The 20,460-nt window shown below is 40.1% G+C and overlaps 1 protein-coding gene across 2 annotated transcripts in view; it reads left to right on the top strand.

Moving 5' to 3' along the window:
- Positions 1-20,460, top strand: part of CA8 (carbonic anhydrase 8) — a 49,518-nt gene that overhangs the window by 6,151 nt on the left and 22,907 nt on the right. For both annotated transcript variants that reach the window (XM_057426179.1, XM_057426180.1), the window contains exon 4: positions 18,493-18,588. In XM_057426179.1, coding sequence (XP_057282162.1) covers positions 18,493-18,588 — 96 coding nt within the window. The remainder of the gene's footprint in view (positions 1-18,492; positions 18,589-20,460) is intronic.

Here is a 20,460-nt window from a genome sequence, read left to right as displayed (position 1 = left end):
GCTGATCCAGCATGTGGTGATCAAGAAATATTGTCATAAACTGTGTTGAGATCTGTACTTGGGAGTCTGTCAGGGACTCCTGTATCCTTGTTTATTAAGGATCACTTCTCAAACAGCTTTCGTGGTGTGTGGAAAGAGTCTGTTGATAATCTGTGGAAACCCTAGAACTCTACTCCAAATCAGTCCAGAGAAAAGTATACTTGACCCAGAGATGTAAAACAACAAACTTAATCAGTCATGAAGAGATTTCATTTTTCACCTACCATAAAAGCTGCATGGCAGCTGCACAAACAGAATTCTGGCAGAGTTGAAGAACATCACCTGGCAGTGAGCAAGCTGGTGTTATCCCATCTCTTGTATCAAAGCAGCTCTCAGCTAGATTGATCTCCCAGAAATAATTACTGAGGTAAAAATTCTGTAGCAGAAAAAAACCCTGACTCATAATATCCTTTGAATACAGTGTGAATGTTTAATTTTGCAAACAGATCCTTATGCAGATTAATTCTTCTGGCAGAAAATGACAGCATAGCATGCCATATCCAAGCTCACTTGCACACAGGTGTACTGGCTGAGCCAGTTCATCGCCTTCTGGCCTGTGCTGCAAGGAAGTGCAGGGCAGTTTGTTTGACAGATGAGCTGCTGTTCCTTCTGCTATATGCACAAAGAGCTGCTATATTAAATTGTCCAAACCAAATATTATACTTGAGCAATAATAAAACACGTGCTTGTGACCACTGTACATGTTTATGAAGTCTGAGACTCCAGAATGGGAGATTTTCTGTTTCCATTCCAGAGATTTCCCCATCTAGGTTTTTAGTTTTTTTTTTGGTGAATAGCAATCATTTTAAGCAGGGGACCAGGAAATCTTACTTTTTTAACTTCTAACATTAGCATTGATATATATATTTGTTGGAAAGCACCATATTCTGAACACATATTGGGCTTGAGTTTCACTGGGTTTGTTAGTTACTGAACACAGTGATGAGTGCCTATTTTGGCTATATACAAGCAGTCTGTTGTAGTCTATGCTTTTGTCCAGTACTAAATACAAAATAAACTGGCAGTTGTTTGTGCACAGATGTATGCCTAGAAATACGTTGAGCACCAAATGCGTAAGTTTGGATCTTCTGCCAGTGGAGTAAATCTAGTAGGTTGTTTTCCTAAAAAACTAGAAATGATTTACAAAAATTATAAGGATTTTCAATTCTCCTCTCTTTGTGGGAGGAACACAGGTCAAAGGGATAAGCAATATCTTGAAAACGTAAGTGCTTGGTTTAAGTGGGTGCATTAACAACACAACAAACTAGGCCCAGATTATATACTCCATTATGCTGTTATAAAACCTGAGCAGTTCTACGTAATCCAACTTTGAGTCTGAAGAGATCTATGTGAGGTGAGTATCTAAGACTATTTATTGACTGGAACAGCAGTCTGTTTTTTTAGGACTGCAGGCTGTAAAGCTTTATTTTATTACCTTAGACCAAATAGTTGTGGAACAGCTTCAGATTATCAGTGTAATGGTCTTCGTAAAGAATGACTAAAAAAGAGTGTTATTTTTCAAAGTTTGGAAGCTTACTCTTCAGTTACTTCCTTAGTCTCTTCATCTTTGATACCATAACTACTTTTTGAGAAATTAGGCAATATCCTGTATTAGTTGGGTAATATCCTGTGTCTTTTAATGTAATCTATTATTTATTTCTAGACAGCTGGGGCCTTTGCATGTGATTAGTATATATAGGTTCATGGTGAAATGTGTTAGACTACTAAGCTTATGTAACCTCTGGAAAAGCTCCTTGAAATAAGTCACACTGTCAATAAATGTTGTTCATGTGGCTTGGAGGTTGAGTTTATTGTAATTTTTATTATTATAAGAAGTTCAGCAAAGATGTGTTTCCACCTTCCTTCACTGAAGAAACCAGAGTGTTGACAGTAATACGCTGGTGTTATAATTTCCACCAAAACATCTGTGTTTGCAGTCATTCAGGAGGACAGGACAAAACAATAAATAGTTATCAGAGGTAAATACTGTAACATATCTTTTTAAACAAAGGAAAGCAGAGAGCTGTGCATATTGATACAATACTCCTCTCTCTCTCTGTTCCATTAAAACAAGAGCATGAGGGCCGTTCTTGCCTTTTGGCCAGAAATTGGAAGGAGACATTTGTGCAAATTTCTCCCAAAACCTTCCTTACCAAGTACTTCTACTGCAGATAAGCAGTTTTACTTTGCCTTTTGGCATTGCTTGTGCTAAAGATTTAGTAATGGTCTTAACAATGAGAGACTCTTTCTTGCCAGCACATGGATGCAGGTACCCAAGATTAGATTGTTCTTTACAGCACACATTTTCACAGGGAAGTAAAATCCACAGTTATACATGTGATTTGCCTGGAAGTGTAAGAAAGATACAAATTATTTGATAACAGGAAGGGGAAAATGGATGAACCAGGGAACTACAGACCAGTCAGTCTCACCTCTGTGTCTAGCAAAATCTTGGAGCAGATTCTCCTGGAAGGCATGCTAAGGCACATGAAAAACAACAAGGTGCTTGGTGACAGCCAGCATGGCTTCACTAAGGTGAAATCCTGCCTGACCAATTTGGTGGCCTTCTGTGATGGGGCTACAGAATTGAAGGGCAGGGGTAGTGCAGTTGATGTCATCTACCTGGACTTGTGTAAAGCGTTCGATATTGTCCCACACAACATCCTTCTCTCTAAATTGGAGAGACATCAGTTAGATAGGTGACCACTTGGTGGATAAAGAACTGGCTGGATGGCCACACGCAAAGAGTTGTGGTCAATGGCTCAATGTCCGGCTGGAGACCGGTAATGAGTGGTGTCCCTCAGGGATCGGTGTTGGGACCGGTCTTGTTCAACATCTTTGTTGCTGACATGGACAGTGGGATTGAGTGCACCCTCAGCAAGTTTGCCGATGACACCAAGCTGTGTGGTTGGGTTGATATGCTGGAGGGAAGGAATGCCATCCAGAGGGACCTTGACACGCTTGTGAGGTGGGCTGATGCCAGCCTCATGAAGTTTAGCCATGCCAAGCTCAAGGTCTTACACCTGGGTCAGAGCAATCCCAGGCACAGCTACAGGTTGGGTAGAGAGGAGATTCAGAGCAGCCCTGCAGACAAGGACTTGGGGATGTTGGTCGATAAGAAACTTAACATGAGCCGGCTTCAGTGTGCGCTCACAGCCCAGAAAGCCAACTGTATCCTGGGCTGCATCAAAAGGAGCATGACCAGCAGGTCGAAGAAGGTGATCCTGCCCCTCTACTCTGCTCTCGTGAGACCTCACTTGGACTATTGTGTGCAGTTCTGGTGTCCTCAACATAAAAAGGACATGGAACTGTTGGAAAAAGTCCAGAGGAGGGCCACGAGGATGATCAGGGCACTGGAGCACCTCCCGTATGAAGACAGGCTGAGAAAGTTGGGGCTGTTCAGCCTGGAGAAGAGAAGGCTGCGTGGAGACCTCATAGCAGCCTTCTAGTATCTGAAAGGGGCCTATAGGGATGCTGGGGAGGGACTCTTCATTAGAGACTGTAGTGATAGGACAAGGGGTAATAGGTTAAAACTTAAACAGGGGATGTTTAGATTGGATATGAGGAAGAAGTTCTTTCCTGTTAGGGTGGTGAGGCACTGGAATGGGTTGCCCAGGGAAGTTAAGAATGCTCCATCCCTGGCAGTGTTCAAGGCTGGGCTGAACGGAGCCTTGGGTGAGATGGTTTAGTGTGAGGTGTCCCTGCCCATGGCAGGGGGGTTTGGAACTAGATGATCTTAAGGTCCTTTCCAACCCTAACTATTCTGATTCTACGATCTTTATTCTTCTCCTTCATGCCAGGAGCATGAATTGGAGAAGAAGGGAGATCAAATAAAGAGCTAATGAAATGCTGACTCCCTTACCTTTGATGTATAATGGAGATAGAAGGGAATAAAATAGCAAATTACTGCTATTAATTTTTATTGTTAACAAAGTTAAAGCAGGGGCAGCTAAAAATGGGGACCCACTGTACTCAATCTCTGTATAAACACAGCATACTATAGTGCAAGGCCAAATGAATTTACAGTCAAAAAGACAGGAAAGACAGCAGGAGAAAGTGAACCATATGATGGCATCAATGCTGTTTTATGGAAAAAAAACCCAAACCAAACCAAACAGGTTTTCACTACTTCTGAAGTGAAGGGAAGCAGGGAAAATTATGCCTTAAAGGTATCTCTTCCTCTTAGTTACTCAAGTGGTGGTGTGACCAAAGGCACAATCTGACCATAAGGGAACAATCTGACCATAAGGGAATTTCCAGGCCACTGCTCTGAAATAAAACTCTATCTGAGAAAATAAAAAGGTTCCTTTCACTGCTTGCACTATAAGCAGGAGGATAATTCTCTGTAATCCATCCTCTTTAAAATGTAGGATTATATTAGCTGTGAACCATGTGAAAGCTCTCAGTAGAAGAGGATTGGCAGTAAATCATTCCAGTTTCCAAGATGTGTAGGAAGATTAAAAACTGTATTATTGTCTGTCCTATAGTTTTTGAGTAGAACAGAAGAAAATCTAGTTGCCTGAGGGACCAGAATCAGTTCTGTACAGTAGAAAAAGATGTTCCTTTCATTTGTGTAATGAACAGCAGACTAATTCATTCTGTAGACTGTTTCAGAGCTACTGAAATATCTGCTTCAATGAAGTTAAATAGAATGCAAGAAACATATCCTACCCTCAGTCTGATTTAAACCATTAAGTTTTCCTTTGTTCACATGAAATGGTGCCTGCCTAAGGATCTCATCTAACAGAGTTATAGCTTTAGGGCTTCAGGTTAGACTGTTAACATTACGCTTATCTACCCAAGTCTTTACAGTATTTGGTTTGGAGTTTTCTCTGAGCCTGACTCTGAAGTCAGATATCTGCACACTGCATCCCCTTTCTGGTCTTTCTGGAGAGGAGGTGTGTCCTGGGTTCAGCAGTAGCAGTCATGTTTTCAACATGGAAATTTATTCTTTGCCAACTTCTAATATTCTTTGCCAACACTACTTAATCTTGCAGTCCTTTTTTTAATCAGTTCATTTCTAGTTTGTTAGCAAATTATTTGGGTTAAAAAAATAAAACAGAGTATTTGTAATTGTGATAGAAGGCCTGGGAGATCATGTGCATGCAAATATGTCTCTGTCTTTATGAAGAGACTTAAAAGCTGCAATGGGGCTGGGTAGGTGTGAATGGCAAGTGGGATTTAACCTGTAGTGACAGTAATTTCTAATATGTGAGCTCAATTCTGATGCCTATGGATTTTTGCCAGTAGCTTTAATGGGACTATGATACTAGCTATAAACCCTAAAAGAGAAGGTTTTAAACCAAGGGGTTTAAATATTGTTGCCTTAGCTGATTGCACTGATCACCTGCTTGTAAAAAAAAAAAAGAAAAAACTCATTCCACTCTAGCAGCACAAGAGCTGTGAATGGAGAATCTTGCTTAGGCTGTCATGAATTTAACAGGAGGCAAAAAGAACATATTCCAGAAGGGTTTAAGTAGCTGAGGTCTGGAATTCTCAGAAATTATCCAAGTTTTCTAGTGGAAAGTTAACTTGCTACTCCAAGGCTTGGACAATTTTCTAAATTTTGGGATCACTGCAGATCAATACTGTGAGCTATGATTGAAACAGTGTGTCTTATAAGGAAATGTCATTTGTGTAATAGCTGTATACTTGACAGGTTATGAATAAGAGATTAATAATAGTTTAAAGTAGATACGTCCATTGGACATTATCTAACTTTTGAGGACATAATTGTGGAAAAGCACAGGAAAATCAGGCCAAAGTCTAAGCAGATGTTTTCAGTTTTATTTTCCAAATCTGCAATGATTTATGTAAGAATTTTTTGCACATTATGTAGATGCTATTTATGAACATAACAATAATACTTAGCTTTACGCAGCACTGTATGGACAAAATTGGTCCAAGCACCAATCCCAGGGCTGTCAGTGAATTGTATTATGTGGGATACTAGCCCCATATGTGCAGGTCTTTAAGAATTTTTCTTCATTTTTCTATATACTGTACACTCTGGTCCCCAAATTGATGTGACTTCTGTTTGCTTTTTTTTTGTAGTGGTCCAAAGCTAGGAGTTCTCCATCCCCTCCCAGTATACAGAGAAACAGAAAACCAGCAACAAAACAAAACCAAAATTACCATCATTTTAAAAGCACACATGAAGAGCTTATGACTCTTGACACTGCTAGTTGCTAATCTCTTTCAGTATTATATTTTTATTGTGGTTGAGGGTTAATTTGACCTAAAGAGGCACAGCGCAGTCTCTGAAGTTTACCTTGTTTCTAGGTAATTTGTCAGTATGAGCTTGGATTGGCCTTTGTTTTGCTCAGTCACATACAGTTTGAATTTTTTGTATTATGGGTTTGTGAAAGCAGGTGCAAAAATGGGCTGATGTGCTAGCACAAACATGCTTTTATCATGGCTGTCACCTGAGAAATGCTCCGTTAAGCCCTGTGGAAGAACTGTACACATCTTCAAAGATATCAAATGAGAATTCAGTTCTGTGCAATATCTGCAATTTATTTGTTGGATCGTAAAGGATGTACAAGCTGCGGGACATCAAGTGAGAGAAGAGTGGCATTAACAGTCTGTACTGAAGCTTCTTTATCCTTTTGTCTCCCTTTTATGAGTTATCTTATTAACAGTGAGCTGTGTGTGTAGAAGCTCCATGGCTCTGAGGTGGCAGTTGCAGCAGTCCGTAACTTCTACCAGTATAGAGAATTTCAGTATTCTTTTAAGAAATGAATGGTCCAAACTACAGATGACTGAACAGAATTCTTCTAAGGAGAAATGTCACAGGTGGAGAGAAGTTGGGTGAAGGACATGAAAATGAAAAGAAAATGAAGAGTGTCTCAAGGAAGGCCCTTCTCTGGGCTCCCTGTTCTGTCTTACCTCAGCTCATTGGTTTAGTTCTGCCATAAGCTGCAGACAGTTTTTGTGCTTCACATGTAATAGACATTTTGCACAAAATTATATTGCAGTTGTGCTTGGCTATGATGCAATGTTCAGTTGCAGCCTGTAGTAACAGGTCTGGTGGTGAGGTAGGCAAGAGACTGAACAAAATAGGTTGTAGCAACCCCTGTCTGAGGTGGAAACAATATAGCCCTTGATGCTTTTTGAAAAGATGTGAATCTTTTTAAGTCCTTGAGCAAAATTACAGCACTGCCTTCTCCTTTCTCATACAAGTGTCTTGGTGACAATGCTTGTACTTTTGGATACAGAGGCTGCTATCATGGCATCCCTTATTGTGAACCCCATTCTAAACTCTAATATGGCTGCATATATTTTCTCTCTGCTGTAAGAGAAGAGCTTGTGTAATCACTTAGGAGATGGCGCTTCTGAAGAGAATTGAAACCCAGGTTTGAGTACAAGAAGATGGCTGCTCTTGTCTCTTCCTTGTCATTTTTCTTGCTGTGTGCCTTCGACACAATTTGCTTCATTTGTACATGATTTTCTAATTTCTGCCATGATTGCTGCTGGCACTCTGCTCCTATCTTACTTAAGTTTCCTGGTGCCTTGGTTTTCCTGTTTGGTTTTCCTTAGCACTTTGCCCTAACCACTAGGCCTGACTGCTTTTCTGTCTAAGACCTGTCAGTTGGGGAAGAAGCTGAGAAAGGAGATTCCCTGTTTTCCCATTTTCCACACTTTGTGCTTGAGTCAGGACCAGTTCCTAGGGTGGCCCTGGTGCATGAGTGAATACCCTGAGTTATAATAGCTTTCTAATGCTAAACCCAAAATTTTATGTTATTTGCTCTAATGGTGCGCTCATGGCTCTTAAGAGGTAAAGGATGAATCTTGTAGATCATCTAAGAGCTGAAAACCTTTGAAGGTTTTCATAAGCTTTTGCTGTCATGCCTGAATCCTTTATAAGCGCAAATAATTTAATCCTTAAAACATCAGTACAAGGGAGACAAGTTCTGATATTGCAGATATTTCTGGTAGAAAACAAGTTCAAAGGGATTAAGTTGTTTAGCCATGGTCACACAGGATGCCTTCTTCAGAACTGACAGAGAACTGACTCATGATTCCTAGATGCTGAATTCTAAGAGTTTCAGACACTGTAGTACTGAAATACCTAACTTAGGCTGTAAATCCCAGTGCAGCATTTTAACCATGGGGCTGTCTGTTGCCCCAGTCTGCCGGCTACGCTGTTGACAATGAGAGAGTCTCACTGCACATTCCTGCCTTTTTGCTGTGCCAGCATCAAGCCACATAATGAACTGGACTGGGGAACAGTTAAGTTTGATAAAATTTAAGGAGTTTATGGAACTGTGGGGAAGGAGAAAAGTGTTAACACCATTATGCAAAGTGCATACTAGCAGTTTGAGAGAAAACTGTTGGAGGTGTATAATGAAGTTTATTATTTCAATGGAAGCTTAGCCAATATTACAGGAAAAAAGCCTGACAGAGTTTCCTAGAGGAGTGTAGTATGGAAGAGCAGCTGCTCACTGGAGAGCAGTCAAGATTATGGCTTAAGAAGATAAAATGCAGCTGCAGATTCTCATCTCTTTAGAGACCCTTAGCTTTGAAACACAGAGGGATTCAAAATGGTTGCTAATAAAACTTAGTAAATTAGCAGGGAAGGAGTGCTTTTTATTCTGCCTTCATTAGAGAACCTATTGTTGAAAATTAAATCAGTGATTTAAATCCTTCTACATACAGTCTGGGTTTAAATCCAAGACAACAGATTGCCGCCAACGCTTTGTGGAATTGGACATGCTTATATTAAATGCTTAGTCATATAAATAACACTTCCAGAATTAAATGCTTAACCGATAGCACTTTGTGTTTTCTGTCTTCTTGATGTAATATCGCCAGCTATTCATCAAAGGCCAGTCCTTTATCCAAGCTTCGTGTTTTCTAACTGTGGAGCTATAAAGGAGCTTTATATGAAAGCACATGGAGACACACCCACACCCACTCAGGCTTGCAAGAATCCAGAGTAAAAGCAGGCTGGAGAGTCCTGCACTAAAGTACTTGCATTTTCCTTCCTGGCCTTCATAGTTCAAGGGAAGGAAAAAGAAAAGCTTAAATGTGTATTTGTTCCTGTCAGCACAGGTAAGGGCAATCCCAGGGCACCTCAGCCTACATGTTTGCTGGGGCCAGATGTAGTATCAGGGAACAATAACCTGCTCTGTGTGCTCCTTGCTTCATGCACTGAGCAGAAAGTTGGCACAGTGAAGAGTCTGACCTATGAATTTGACAGTAACAACTGTGTAGCTTTTGTTTTCTTATAGATTAGGTTATCATCAAAAGAGATGGAAACAAGGGTATTTTGTCTTTTTCATTCCTTTTCTTAGCCTGCATACTTTTATTACAGTTGGAAAAATGTTAATTTTTGATTAATTCCTGTTTTCATCTCCTGTGCCTGCCAGTAGAAATAAGCAGTGCCTGTGCTTTCAAATGGGAAGAAAAAATAAATAGACACAAATGATGAATTACAGCATCCTCAGATTCCCCTACACCCTTCGATGTATTGCCAATGGTTTTCCTAAGAAACAGGCAAGCTGATGTTGCATGTCAGCAGCTTTCATAGGCAATCAAGGAGATATTTTGATCTTCTATTCAAGGCCTGAACAAAAAAGGTCTACAGGGGGTTTGCAAAGCTTTCTGGAGACTGGTGTCCTTCATAGAAACTTAAGATAGGTAAAGACATTGGCATGGTTGTGTTACCATGAAGATAGTTTTTGCCTCCCTGTGAGTGCTGAGAACTGCTGTGGTGTTCAGCTTTGTGTCATCCTTCATGTGTCCCCTTCCTGTTTCCTAGCCTTGTATATGCTGGAAATGAAGCCTCTCCCTGAAGAGTTAGTCCATCTCTGGTTAGACAAGGGACACTGGATTTAACCTGCTTTTCTTTTTTAAATTGTGTTTAAATTAATTTTTTTGTTTTATTTTGCTGAAGAACCTTTTGGCGTCTTTTGCCAGAAGAGAAAGAATACCACTCGAGTGGATTTTTTATGGTTCCCATAACTTCTTTTTAGCTTACTATTTGTAGCTGCAGCCTTCTGAGTCTTTCCATATATGTCAGTGCTTCCTGCTGTTACTTTCATTTTTTTCAGTGGGCCTGTGGTTCTTTGTCTTATATGAAATGAGGCTACTGCATGTGATTAGACTGTTCAAAGGGAACACAGATTCCTGCTTACTATTAGATGTTGCAATGTTTTTATTATTCTTTTTCAGTATAGGTTACCACCATAGGTACTTCTTTAGAACAAGCAATTTGCCGCAGCAACTGCAAGAATGTTCCCTGAGGTGCTGCAAATAATTCAGTAGTTGCACTGTTCCTTGCCTTTTCAGTGGCACACCTGAAGGTATGCCACACAATTGCCTCGGCTACCTCTGCTGTTGCTTGGCTGGCTTTTTGGAAAGAAAACAGATTTTGGAAGATATGTATACCTTCCTTTTATGATCCAGTTAGAAGAATTTATTTAATGTCAAGTTACAGTTCTGCCCTCTTTCAAAGATACTTGTGGAGAGAACACCAGTCAACAAGCGTTCTGGACTATGATGTCCCAGTCAAGTATCTGTTCTGCATGTTGCAGGTGTGAATTTAGTTTTTGAGCTGAGACGTATAGTATTTCACACTGTGACCGCAAAATTGTTTAAATAGTGTCTCCAGGATACCTTGGACTCTGCTCTAACTCGATTTGTTTGTTCCTAATTTCTCTGATTTTAGATTACAGACTTCTTTGTTCAGGGAATGTCATCTTGTTCTGTACAAACTTAGAGTCTGATGGTCAACCCACAGACTAGACCTGCTATATCTTTAACACTTTCAGTAAACTGTAACAGGCAGAAGTTCAGCAGAAGCTGGGCTTTCCCTTCTCCCATGTTGTATTGATAAGCAGGTTCTTAACGCTAATGGTGTTGTCATCTGTGTTTCTTGGTGCTGCTTTCAGTTGTCTCAGTGCTGAATTTAGCACTGCATTTAGAGTTCTTTTTTATTTTTTTTTTTTAATGGCAAGGATCTATGTATGAAATTTTGAAGGCTTAATTTCTGCTGAGATTTGGTGACATTTTGCCATCTACTCACAACAGAAGCCTTGAAAAATTCAAGTCTGCAGGCATAAACCAAGTCTACTGATTAAGAGCCTAACTCCCTTGGCTGCTTCTTCATCCTTTTCTTGATTTTGCCCAGAGTTCAGGATCGAGTAACTTTCTTTTATTTGCTTTTGCATTTTCAAAGGAAGCATATTGACCTTGACTGAACTGTAATGTTTAACCATGAAGGCTTTGTTAAGGTTTTATGCGGTTTTGTTTGTTTGGTTTTTTTTTGTGGCATGGTGTATGTACACATACTCCTGCTTCTCCTAAGATGTTTTCAAACAGCCTCTGTATCAATTCCATTAACTTTAATTTCCTAAACCTGTCCTTCAGGCTGTTAATAACTAACTTTCTGCTTTCTTAATCACTTTTCTTAAAGCTTTGTGCCCTGGTCATATTCGTGGTTTGGTCCCCTTGTGAGGATTTGGAACTTAATTACTGTACGTTATGGTCACTGCCAACAGCTTAAGTCAATTGCTTCCTGAAACAATTCAGTGCCAAGTCAAGTATCAAGTCATAAATTCTTGTGTGCATATATAATAGCAAGACACAATTTTTCCACATTTTGTCCTCCTGTGATGTCTTTTATGAAATATTTCTGATGTTGAAATTACACATCGTTATTGTACAAGTAGGCTGTGTTGCCTTCCATTATTACCAGCTGAAAACCTCAGCTTTATTTCATCCTCTCAACCCAAGAAAAAGACTTTATGCTGGCCCTAGTTAGGTAGCCAGAGTTTCCCACTTGTACTGTTCCCTCCTCAGCTTTTATGGCATACTGTGAATTAAACTGGAATATACTAATCTCTAACAAACTTGGGTGAGTTCAGGACAACAGTTCTGAGATCTACGATCTTCAGCAGAGCAGCTGTAAAGCTGCTTTAATTTACCTTAGAGATATAGATTCATCCCTGAGATGATATTTATGTGGAATCAAAACAGAATTTCAGCTCCACTGTCTTTCTCATCAGTGACAGAAATATGGCAAAAAAAAAAAAATGCTTAGAATTTCCAGACTTACATGTTTTAGATGCAACTCTGGTTAAGATATGGTAATGCAATATTGGCTTATTAGTCTTCTGAAATACAGCCTATGTGAATTGAGAGCAGGGACATGTCTCAGATCTCATCCTGTAATATTACTAGACTAGGCAGACTTTTCTGGAGCTTGTAATTGCTAGTTGCACAGCTAACAAGAAATAGCTGCATAACCTAGTCCTGACCAAGGAACAAAGCTTTCCCGAAGATTATTTTACATATGATGCAGAATGCATTGAAGAAAGAAGCTTTTGTAGTAATTAGCTCCTTAATAAAGACTAAGAATATAGACAGTGGAAAAAGTACAATGGGTGATTGCGACAGCAGCATAGCGTCAAGCAAGCCTGGTGATGATAGTATCACAATCTGATGTATAATAGGTTAATGTGCAGGTCTGACGAGGAATTATTTAAAAATTACCATCTTCTATTGTGTATAGAGCATAAACAGGAGCCGACTGAACAAAAGGATCCCCTGTGTCACAACCTCTTGCAATATGGGCTATAATTACAAATGAGGTTGAGGCAGGACCAGGACCTACACCCGGGCTGGGCAGGTGTTCCATGTAGCCTCCTGCTGCCACAGCTGTGGGTGGTTTTATCCCACATGAGTCCCCTGTAGGGCCTGTGTCTGGTGCCAGGAAGGTCAGGAGAGGTTTTGTTGGCACATTTCCTCTTGACTCCCAACTTTCTTCCCAACTGCCTGGCATAGCCAGTGGAAACACTATACATTGAACAGTGTTTTGTAGGGATCCCAGTAACAAATTAGGGTTTCAGTAGTTTAGCAGCAAACATTCATAAAGAAAGCAATAATTCTATGTGGGCTCCTTTTTATGGTACTAAGTCATTCCAAATTGTGCAGATTTATGGTAGATTTGTAACATTAAGATTATATAAGAGTGCAGAAACGTTGGACTACAGTCCTTCTTCTCCTCTTACCATTAATCAGATATGTCATAACAAAAGAGGAGCTGTGATGTATTTCAGAGTGTATTTTCCTATATGGGATGAGCCTGTCTCATGTTTGCTCTGGCACTTGCGTGACAGGTGCACACTAGCATGTTGTGGTAAGGAACAGAGCTAGCAGCAACTGTCCTGACATTGCAAGAATCGGGTAAACTTAGGTTAAAGTAAGCTTAGAGGTGAAACATGGCCATTCACATAGGTGGATGACTGAGAGGGTCTGAGAAAGAGGGGTCATTCAGCAGTCAATCAAGAAGCATCACTTTGGTAGTCATGGGCAATTCATGCCTGGGCTCCTGAACAGAGACTCCTGGGAGTGTGAAAGGGCAAAAGGTGAGGGACATAGGTTGCAACAAGAGAGATTCCGATTAGGTACAAGGAGGGAAAAGCCCTTTATGATGGGGGAGGTTAGACATAGAACAGGTTACCCAGAAAAGTTGTAGAATCTCCATTGCTGGAGATAAGCAAACTTAGACAAGGCCCTGAGCAACCTGATCTCATGTTGCTTTGATCAAAGCATGATCTCATGATGACTTTGAATTAGCAGCTAACTTTGAAGTTGGTGCTGCTGTGAATGGGGGAAGGAGGCAGTTGAACTTCAGAGGCCACTTCCAAATAAATTATCCTGTCATTGTATGTTTTTATGTGTGAGCTGGGAATAAAGTAAGATCAGCAATAGAGCTTAAAGGATCATTTTTTTTGCTCTTAGTGAGCTTAGGACCCTGCAGATTTCCTCAGAGTAGGCAGTGCCCCGGACCTGAAAAATGTACATGTTTTTTGCAACTTTGTTTTTTATTAGAGAGAAACTGGCTTTCAGAACAGCTAAATGTGCTAGGTCATATACAGTAACTCTGATTCCTGCCAGAATCTGTCATTCCAGGGACTGATTCCGTGTAAAAATTTACCATCCCAGTCCTTTCCTTTTTCATATTGACATAAAAGAGATATGTGTAGTAGAGAAAGGAATGGATTCAAGTGCAGAGTTTTCATTTGTTGATTTTAAAGCCAGAATTTTTAAGTCCTTCCTTAGTTTTGAGAATGTTGCGTTGAGATGGGCCCCTTGTTCATGTCAGTGTCAGCTTTTCCTAAGCAAGGACATTAGGACTGGGATCAGTAGTCTTTTGGTTGAGTGGGGACTAGATGAAAATTGGGAAGATTCTCAGAATATGTCCAATGCAGAATAATTCTTCTGTGGGGTTTCATCTGCTACCTGGAATAATTTCTTAATCTTTCCTGTGAAGGAGAGTCCCTCCAGTCCCTTCACAGAACAAATATACTTTATCAGCACTTTATTATTATTTGTCTTCATGAGTTTACAGCTTACCTGATTTAAAGGAAGTCACTGCTACAATTCTTTGATTTACAGCTGGAATATTAAAAGGCTCCAAATTATTAATTTGCCTGAGAGAAAAATGCCTTTTTTGAATGCTCAAAGGCATTTCTCACAGTTTTCTGATTATTTATTGTAAAAATATACTGCCTGGCATGCTGAGCCAGATACCAATAATCAGTGACAGCATGGATGACTCATTTTGGTTGTATAGAACCATCCTATCTACTGAGTATCAAAACATTAGCTAGCAAGTTGAGCAGAGCCTCTCCTGCTCTACTGGCATGTGCAGCTTGTTTGTGCTCTGAATGAAAACCACACAATGGTAAGCTGCCAACACACTGCAGCTGATTATTTAAAAAACCCCACATGCTTATGTTCATATCAGAGACTGGCACCCCTTGTGAGTATGCACTTTTTACGTAGCTGTCTCAAATCAACGTGAAACTGAAGGTTACCAGAAATACGGAGCACTAATCTAATAAGCCTCTCTTGCTATTCCTACTTGTAAGATATAGATGTATGGGTATGAAGCTGTCAATGTGCATGGCCATTATATTACACTGACAGTTTCAAGATTTGTAAAAGCACTTGAGTCTTTCCTCTCTGCACATCTGATTCCCATAAAATATTAACAAGAGTTACAGGCCATGTTGTTTGTGGACTGTACTCTCTAGAGTTCAAATTTTGTAATGTTTGTGGACTTTTTGCTATCTTTTTTTTAAACTGTTATCTGATGTTTTCATCTGATGTCATGTTACAAACAAAACCAGAGCCAACAAAAGGCAGAACAGCTCCAGAGAACCACACAAATACACAGGATAAACCACAACTTGAAAGCAGTACTTTGCTCCACTCAGGCCTTACCACTTCCTTGCTAATATTTCCCTTTCTGAATCATTTTTTTTGTACTTACCCAGCCCCCATCTGAGCTATATTTTTCCTGCTCTGTAGAAGAATTAATTTGATTTGACTTCCATTTATTTAAGTGCATGTTGAAAACCATTTATTTATTTCAGTGTGCATGCATGGTCTTATCAGAGAGCAAAAGATGTGGAGCCTGTTGGCATGTTGTTAGGAAATATTATGGTATTAATTATTATTTTCCATTAGGTTGCCTGTCTGATTTCAGTTTATAAATCCCTAATGACAGAACCTTTTCTTTGAATAGCTATTCCAAATATCACCTTGCTGCAGAACATGGGAATGTAATAAATTTGCTGCTGGATCAGGTCAGCAGGCCATTTTTTCATGTTGATACATTTAGTAATATTGGTTACTAAACCTGAAATTAAATTATGGGTGTTTACAGAAGCCTTAAGTACATCCCTTTTCTGTCTTTGTGTGATGCTGGGGTTTTTTTTAGTAGACCATCCTGACCTCTATTGAGCTGGTAGAAGGAAAGGAGGCCTGGAGGGGATTCAGAGCCCTAAATATACTCTTAAAATGCATAGCTAATACTTAAGTTACTCTCACCATATCTGCTGGAGATGTGGGAGGAGGTGCTGGCCAGTAGGTATGTTCCTTGGAAAGCAGTTTCAGCCACAGGGCTTTTTGCACTGTGCCCCCACCCCCCCCTTTAAGCAGCAGCTCAGTATATTTTGCAGCATGTCTTCCTGTTAGGCTACTTACGCTGCTGCACAGACTAATTCTAGACCTATTCATGTTTTATAGTATTACAAAGAAGTTTTGGCATCATTTTTCTAACTGCTGTATGGCCTTGTCATAGGAAAGTGTGTCCTCATGAGCCTGCTGCCTAGGACAGAACAGGAATCTGTTCCTGGATGAACTGTAGTCATTGCTGGTATGGTCAGAAGCTCTTGCTCATTTTCCTCTTTGCTGGGGCTCAGCATTTTGCTTAAAAGCTTCAAAAAAAACCCACCCCAGTGTTGTCAGAATGCTGACAAACGTCAGATTAGACTTCACCTGCAAAGGAGTGTAACATGCTGAAAGCCACGGCTGCTTTAGCCGAGACCCGCCTGTTGACACAGTCAGTCATGGTCTCATTATATTTGGCGATAGCCCTCAGTGCTATTGTTCCAGCTACCAAAGGACAAGCTTGCTTTGACATGTCCAGCCAACCGCGTCCCGGTGCCATGCTGCGCTGTTCTCGCTGCACCAAGGGCATTGCCATCCCGACTGCGAGTCGTCCTCGTCTTTCGTGTTTGCTTCTTAACGGCAAGGTTTAGGTGAGAACTGTGGGGCTCTCTGAGCCCCCTCTAGTGGATAGCTCATGGAAACGCCAGGCTAGTCTTTGCGAAAAGGCAGTGCTCCGGCTCTGTCTCCTCGGGTGGTGGTAGTTCTGTGTCTGCTAACGTGAGCCTGGGAGACTAAAGCCTCATTATTTGATCCTGCGGTTTTGTTCCTTTAAAAGCCAAAGGAAAATCAAATGTGTAGCAAAGCTCTTTATAGCTGATAAAGTACACGGCGCCAAGTAAATCCATGGGCAATAGATAACTTAGTTCTAACAGAGCATTTGTATGTCTAGAAGTTTTATAGCTGTGGGCAAGTACATTTGTATTAGTGTTCTCATGTACAAAGGGATTATGGTATTTTTAAAGAAAAATGTTTCATATTTTTAGCACAGCAGGCACCTTTGATCAGCAGGAATGGAATTATTTGTGTGATAATTTGGAATTAAATTTGATTTACAGTATGTTAATTTAAAATTTTGTATTGACTTTTGAAATGACAGTCATCAAGAGGAGTGCCCAAAATTCTCATCAGAGATTAAATAAAGGGAGAGTGATTGCTTGAGGAACTGGTCTTCTGAAATGCTGAGATGCCTGACTAAACTCCTGTTGTCTGAGGGTCAATAAGCATTTCAGAGAGGCTGTAACTGTGCAGAAATGAAACACAAACTAGGAAGGCACACTTATCTGTTTTAAAAACTAATTTTGCTGAAGGTGGAAAAAATGTTAGATAACAGCGTGACATTTTAACTTCTTAGACACATGACTGAGCAAAGCGTTGATCACGATTTTACAACAGGAATTAAATCTAAGAGTTTGTATTTTTTAGCTGTTCTATCTATCTGAAATGTGGAAAAGTTGTTGGCAGATAAACTTCAAAGCAGCTGTGCTCAGGATGTTGAAGCTTTGCAATGTTATCAGACCCAGCCACAGAGATTGCATTTTAGCATTAGTGCTGGAAAAACTCATATTTGAAATGCATATTACCTCTCAGTACAGTAGATACTGCCCTCCCTCCCTCCCTCTCCTTCTCTCCCTTTCTCCCTCCTTCCCTCCCTCCTTCCCTCCCTTTCTTCTGCCCCCCCCGCCTTCGTTTCTGCCTCTCTTCTTCTTTTCAATGTCTCTTTCCAATTGTTCTGTCTTCCAGAACTATTTTCAAACACCACTTCCCAAATCATGCTGTGACATCTCACCAGAAGAGACTTTGTGTTTACTATCCTGTGTCTGTTGCCTGACTTGCATTCATGCATTACCTCCTACAGGCCCTGCTACCATGTAGGAGAAGGCGGTTGAGGGCTCATATTTTACTCTTTGGCATCCCTTTCACTGCTGTCCCTAAGGTGGTCCTCCAGCCATTTTTCTCTGCTTGACTTTCTGTATGTTTAACCTTTCCTGAAATCACTTCTCCTACTCTTACTACTGACATTTGGGTGACTCATCTTGGGAGTTGATAATGTGAGACAAGTGACATTAAAATAGTACACAGTCAAATGTGTGTTTGGACAGCCTATGTCCATAATCGTACTCCTGCCGTGGAAGAGTGCTGGATGGCTGAGAGGTAAAATTGGTGGGTTTTATCAGCGACATTATTTCAGTACTCAAAGTGAGGAACTTGGTAAATCGCCATTAACTTCATTAGCATAGTTACACTTTTGTTGGTAGACATTTGGTAACATCACTTTTTCTGCAGCTGACCCTTTTTTTTCCTTGGGATTACTTATGTTTATAATAGGAATCCACTTATATATACATGCACAGCCATAGGCATACACGTATGTGTACTCTAGCATGCACACACACGCTGAGTCTTTGTTAATTGTTGTTAACTGCTGGTGGTTTTTTATTACAAAACGTATTTCTCTATCAATCTGTTTTCACTGCTTTGTTTTAGCTTCACCTAATGCACTGGAACTCCACACTGTACAGCAGCATTGATGAGGCAGTAGGGAAGAAGCATGGCATAGCTATTATTGCTTTGTTTGTGCAGGTAAGTTTCCTGTGTTGCACTATCATTTGTCTGAAGAGAATGAGTTCCTTTCCATTTTCTTTCATTTTTAATGATTTCATAAAACAGTGTATGACTGCTAGTATTCTATTTGAAATATACTTCTCAGTCATGTTTTCTGGGTGCGTGTATTGAAATTCCATTGTGAATTAAACAAGTAATCTTTGTTTAAATGGGATGTTGGGAGTATGTTAGTTAAAGAAGGGATGATACATAATTGGCCATCTCTCTGTGACTCTGGCTATAAGCAGATATCCACTCTCCATTCCTCTGAGGACAGAATGAGGTTGTCAAGAGGCACAAATGCTTCACTATATCCGTGATGTGTTGTTCTCCATTCCTGGCCAGGCCTGCTGTTTGGGGATTGAGGAGCTATACAGAGGAGGTGAGGAAAGGGGAAGAAAAAGCCTAACCCATTGGCACAGCTGAAAACCAATAGTAGGCTTGTGCTTTTCTGAACACAGGGACAAGTGTGTTTCTTCACACAGAGTGAGGTGGGATGACATCACTTCTTCAGAGATGCCAGGCTGATAGTGTAGCAAGACTTGCCACAGACCCCAAGAAAAAGCCTGTGACAAAGGAGGCTTAGAGCTTTCTGGGGAGAAGGTGTAATGCCAGCTGGGAAGTTAGCCCCATTGTCTATTTGCTATTGAAGGTGCTTCAAGGGATGTACACTATAAAGAAGATTTTCAGTGTTAGTCTCAGACACCATCCTCCTCATGAGAAATGGCAAACTTTTATTTAAATGGGTTTGGAGGAAGAGGTTTAGAGTTCATGCTTAGATCAAATGGATTTTCTTTCACAGTCATATTATTAATTTGTTGTATTTCATAGCGAGTTTATGAGTGCCTTTGAGCTTTACTTCTGTTTGAATTTAAAGGTATGTTGGTTACAGCTCCAACACTCAGAACTGCTAAAAATGGAAGTTAGTCTTCAGTTTTGTATCTGGAGGGCTGTGTAATAATTGCTTATGTAAGTCACTTTCTAATTCCAGCAGAAGTAACCTTTGAATTAGTTAGAAAGTTATGTATAAGTTCTTAAATAAATCTGAAACATCAATGATACATTTTCCATTTCTGGTCTCTCACCTTCATCAGAGTTTGTAAGTATTCTAAAGGGCTTTTTCATTAGCCAAGAAAGGCATCATATAATTACAACTGACCAAGAAATAACAGCATTTATGCTGTTTATTAAAGGAGTAGGGAGAGGAAATTTTGTGAACATTTCTTCTGTTTCAGAGGCATGGAAATGTTGTAGTTTTGCATCACAGTTCTCAAAGACATCATTTTAAGTTCAATGAAAATATTTTCACTGATTTAAGTGTCATTTAAGTGTAACCCTTGGTGATTCTTAAAACAGTGTCTTTGAAGTGATTTCTGTATCTTTTATGCATGTTGAAGGTTTAAAATTGAAATTCCATTCTGAAACAAAAGAAAATCTTCTTAAATTCCAAGAAATAACAAAGTACATTTTGTTTGACATTCAGTTGTTTCCCTCCAGTGACTACTGTGCTGTTCTATTCCAAAAGAAACAAAAAACAAACAAAATTTTCAGGGTCTAGCTTTCCTACTCTCACTCTTGCCTGCTTTATTCCTCACCTCAAATGTGTATGTGTTGGCAAAGAAATCAAGTGGAAGGCTGTTCTCTGTCTTCCTATTTCCGAAATGTTGTTCTGAATGTAAAAGCCAGGATCCTAGAATGGGCAATTTAGAAGCATCTGAAATCGCTGTGCAGAGTGAGCAGCATACGTGGAAAATGAGAATCTTTTATTTTGACAATGGGTTTCTTTTGAAAGCCCCATCTTCTGTGCATTTAGTAAAGGCAGTGCTGTAGGCTGCCGGGGTCACTGGCAGG

The sequence above is a fragment of the Pezoporus wallicus genome, unplaced genomic scaffold (assembly GCF_028554395.1).
Source record: "Pezoporus wallicus isolate ANWC-B61680 ecotype Strahan unplaced genomic scaffold, APGP_CSIRO_Pwel_v1 contig_4131, whole genome shotgun sequence".
In the NCBI taxonomy this organism is placed as follows: domain Eukaryota; kingdom Metazoa; phylum Chordata; class Aves; order Psittaciformes; family Psittacidae; genus Pezoporus; species Pezoporus wallicus.
This window is presented reverse-complemented; position numbering and strand designations above follow the sequence as displayed.